General features: G+C 44.4%; 1 protein-coding gene across 1 annotated transcript; it reads right to left on the bottom strand.

The window, feature by feature from the left end:
* Positions 1-304: 304 nt before the first annotated feature.
* Positions 305-1,858, bottom strand: LOC121228053 (uncharacterized). The gene is made up of 2 exons (XM_041111180.1): positions 1,129-1,858; positions 305-639 (listed from the first exon to the last, which is right to left on the bottom strand). The coding sequence occupies exons 1-2, from the start codon at positions 1,856-1,858 to the stop codon at positions 305-307; spliced, it is 1,065 nt and encodes a 354-aa protein (XP_040967114.1).
* Between the last annotated feature and the right edge of the window lie 1,956 nt (positions 1,859-3,814).

The raw sequence follows: 3,814 nt of genomic DNA, 5'->3' as shown, positions 1-3,814 counted from the left end.
TCCATCTTTCGACTAAGTGCATCAGCAACATTGTTGGCACTTCCTGGTTTATATTCCATTGTGAAATCAAACTCTGCTAGTAAAACCTGCCAACGAGCCTGCTTGGGAGACAACTTTTTCTGGGTTAGAAAGTAACTATTGGCAACATTGTCGGTAAGGACCACGAACTTGGAACCCAATAAATAATGTCTCCATGTGCGCAAGCAGTGTACTACCGCAGTCATCTCTTTCTCTTGGACCGTATATCTACGTTCCGTCTCGTTAAGCTTTCGACTCTCGAAAGCAATTGGGTGTCCATCTTGCATCAGTACTCCCCAATAGCATAATCTGATGCATCTGTACGTACCTCGTAAGGCTTCGTAAAATCTGGCAAGACAAGTACGGGCTCCCTCGTCATTTCTTGCTTCAATTGGTTGAAGGCCTTCTCACATTCTGGATTCCAATCCCATACCTTCCCCTTCTTCAACATGTTCGTCAAGGGAGTGGTAATTTTGGAGTAGCCTTCGACAAAGCGGCGATAGTAATTTGCCAATCCAAGGAAAGATCTCAACTCTGTTACCTTGGTTGGAGGCTCCCACTTTGAAATGGCTCGAATCTTATTTTTATCCATTCGGATCTTACCGCCTCCCACAATGTGGCCTAAGAATGACACCTCTTGTTGGGCAAATGAGCATTTCTCCTCCTTGACGAACAGCTCATTTTCCCTCAAAGTCTGGAACACCTCCCTCAAGTGTCTTACGTGCTCTTCAAGCGACTTGCTATAGACCACAATATCGTCAAGGTAAACAACCACAAAACGATCAAGAAAGGGTTGAAGTACCTTATTCATTAGGGTGCAGAATGTAGCTGGAGCATTCGTGAGTCCGAAAGGCATCACAAGGAACTCATACGAACCGTACCGTGTCACACAAGCTGTCTTTGGTTCGTCCCCCTCGACTATCCGAACTTGATGATACCCCGATCTCAAATCTAACTTGGTAAACCATCTTGCACTACCAAGCTGGTCGAACAAATCTGCGATAAGAGGAATAGGATACTTATTCTTCACGGTGATCTTGTTTAGAGCTCGATAATCGATGCACATTCTTAAGGACCCATCGTGTTTCTTTTGGAACAACACTGGCGCACCATATGGGGATTTAGATGGTCTAATGAATCCCGCATCCAAAAGTTCCTTCAATTGTTTCCGCAACTCTTCTAATTCTGGCGGAGACATACGATAGGGGGCCCTTGCTGGCGGCACCACATTGGATACTAACTCGATTTTGTGGTCCACCTCCCTCTTGGGTGGCAAACTTTTTGGCAACTGAGCAGGCATTACATCTCGAAATGATTGTAGCAATTGTCCCACTTCTTTCGGGGTCTCACTAACAAACTTAGCGGTCTCTTCGATCTTCAAGGTGGCTAAATATGAGACTTCATTTCTCCGTACACCTTTAGCAAACTGAATTGCTGATAGTGTTTTTCCCTCAAAGCTTCTCTTCCTTGTCACTTTCACCATGCATTGATGTTTCGCATCTGAAATCACCATGTAATTGCTCGAAGGGGCAATAAGAGCTTTAACCTGATCAAGGAAGCTTAGTCCCACCACAAAATCATAGTCATCAAGTGGTATTACCTTAATGGATACCTTCCCTGACCAATTGCCGAGCTGAAGATCCACTCCCTTTGCAACCCCCTTGATTGGAATACTTTCCGAGTTCACTGTTTTGATCCGACCCCCTTCATTATCTATCTTGAGGCCTAGTTTACAAGCAGCCTCCTCAGACATGAATAAATCAGAAGCGCCTGTGTCGACGAGCGCATTCAATTTTCTGCCGGCCACAATGATGTCTACAAACATCAAACCATGGCTCATTCTATCTTCGACACCCCCTAGTATCGATCCAAGGTTGTTATCCTCCACATCGGACTCCCCTTTGCTTCCATAGCCTTGAGAGCGGCCTTCTTTGGACAGTCCTTGATCATATGTGGACCCTCACAGTGGAAGCACCTTATAGGCCCACTCTTTCTCTTGTCCCAAGGTTTCTTACCATCGCCGTTCCTAGTGGGCCTTTCTTTATCTCCCCCACTATTACCCTTTAATCTGGGTTTAGAAGAATTGGAATTGTCTTTCCTCCCACCAAATTCAGCAAGTGATTCTGCTACTGACATAGCCTTGGTGAGCTCTTGAACTCCTCGGCGCTGCAACTCTTGCTTCGCCCACGATTTTAATCCGTCCATAAAGGAAAAGAATGCCTCTTTCTCCCCCATATCTGAGATTTGGAGCATAAGCTCGCTAAACTCCTGTACATACTCCCTCACAGTGCCTTGTTGCGCAAGCCGACGCAACCTTGCCTGAGCCTCATCCTCGGCATACTCTGGGTAAAACTGTGCTTTGAACTCACATCGAAACTCCTCCCATGTTTCGATTTCAGACCCACCACGTCTCACATCAGTGGACCTACGACGCCACCACAACAAAGCAACGTCAGATAAATACATCGCAGCAGTAGTTACCTTAGTGACATCCTCCGTGATGCCTTTGGCACAGAAGTATTGCTCGATTCCCCACAAAAAGTTGTCCACATCTCTTGCGGACCTTGTTCCCTTAAACTCTTTGGGCTTGGGAACATCAATATTGGGCTTGGGTACGGCAGCCGCTAACCCACCATTGCCCAAGGCAACCTTGTAGATTGTGAGTTCACCCTTGAGCTCCGCAATCTCCCCCTTCAAGGCCACCACCATAGCCTCAATGGCAACATCTCTACCAGTCAACTGTTTCATATTATCCGTCACATACTCTTTAAGCTGCTCCTGCATGGACTGCAGTCCATCATGGAGCCTATCATCAACATCTTCAACCCTCTCCTTGATATCCCCCATTGAACTCTCGAGAGTGACGACGCGATCCTCTAAAGCTGACAATATGTCCCTTGAGCGACTGGCTTTCCTAGCCCTCCCACGGGTCTCCATTCCCTCAACTTCTTTTGACATCTTTCAACGGTGGCTTCGAACCTTAGCTCTGATACCAACTGTCACGGACTTAGAGTTTTCCCACGCGATCCGTGCGGCCTTAGGCAGTTTCTCTGCTCAAAACGCCTAAGTCAGCCTAACTTGTAACAAAAAAAGATTCAGCAGCAAAAACGCCCAAGTCAACTTCACTCGCAACAATAAAGGATTCAATAGAATTCCCTTAAGATTTTCACGAAGAACAACAGAAGAATGAAGTAAGAACGAGCCTTGAAAGATGAACAAAAGCAAGAACACTTGAGAGAAAAGTTTGAGTGAATACTCTCAAAATTCTTATTAATAACTCAATGAATGTACAATGAGCAAAAAGGTCTCTATTTATAGTTGAGACTCACAGTATATCAATAGCTATAATTAAAAGCTTAATACAATTAGAACTCTAAGCTTACATAACCAGCTATATACAAATAGAACTCTAAGATTCCATAATTATATCTTCTAGAACACTTCCCATTTCTATCAGGCTCTTGAGATGGGCTTTTAATCTCTCCAATCACCGGGCCAGTTTGGTTGGGCCTGTTTGGTTGGGCTAAATGACCTCCCTCGAACGCGATGGATCGCACCAGTTTGTCATGGTTGCGAGCACCGACGCGCAACCCATGACATAAAACCATAGTTGGACTATGGCATAAGAAAAACAATGTACTCATATCCTAAGTCATTTTTCGATTCGGAAAGATTTGGTAAGTGATATATGAAATTAATATTGAAAGACTTATGGTTATTATTAGAATTGATCTAAAATAAGAGTATCCATCGATATTTAAATAATTCAACAAGTATATCGAAGATATGAATTGGT

The sequence above is a fragment of the Gossypium hirsutum genome, chromosome A04 (genome assembly GCF_007990345.1).
Source record: "Gossypium hirsutum isolate 1008001.06 chromosome A04, Gossypium_hirsutum_v2.1, whole genome shotgun sequence".
Taxonomy (NCBI): Eukaryota; Viridiplantae; Streptophyta; class Magnoliopsida; order Malvales; family Malvaceae; genus Gossypium; species Gossypium hirsutum.
This window is presented reverse-complemented; position numbering and strand designations above follow the sequence as displayed.

Excerpts from the sequence above, each read along its gene's own strand:
- LOC121228053 (XM_041111180.1), bottom strand. The coding sequence starts at position 1,858 with ATGAGCCATGGTTTGATGTTTGTAGACATCATTGTGGCCGGCAGAAAA. Across the intron at positions 640-1,128 it reads ACCATCTAAATCCCCATATG|GCCACATTGTGGGAGGCGGT; the intron begins GTGCGCCAGTGT and ends TGTCATTCTTAG.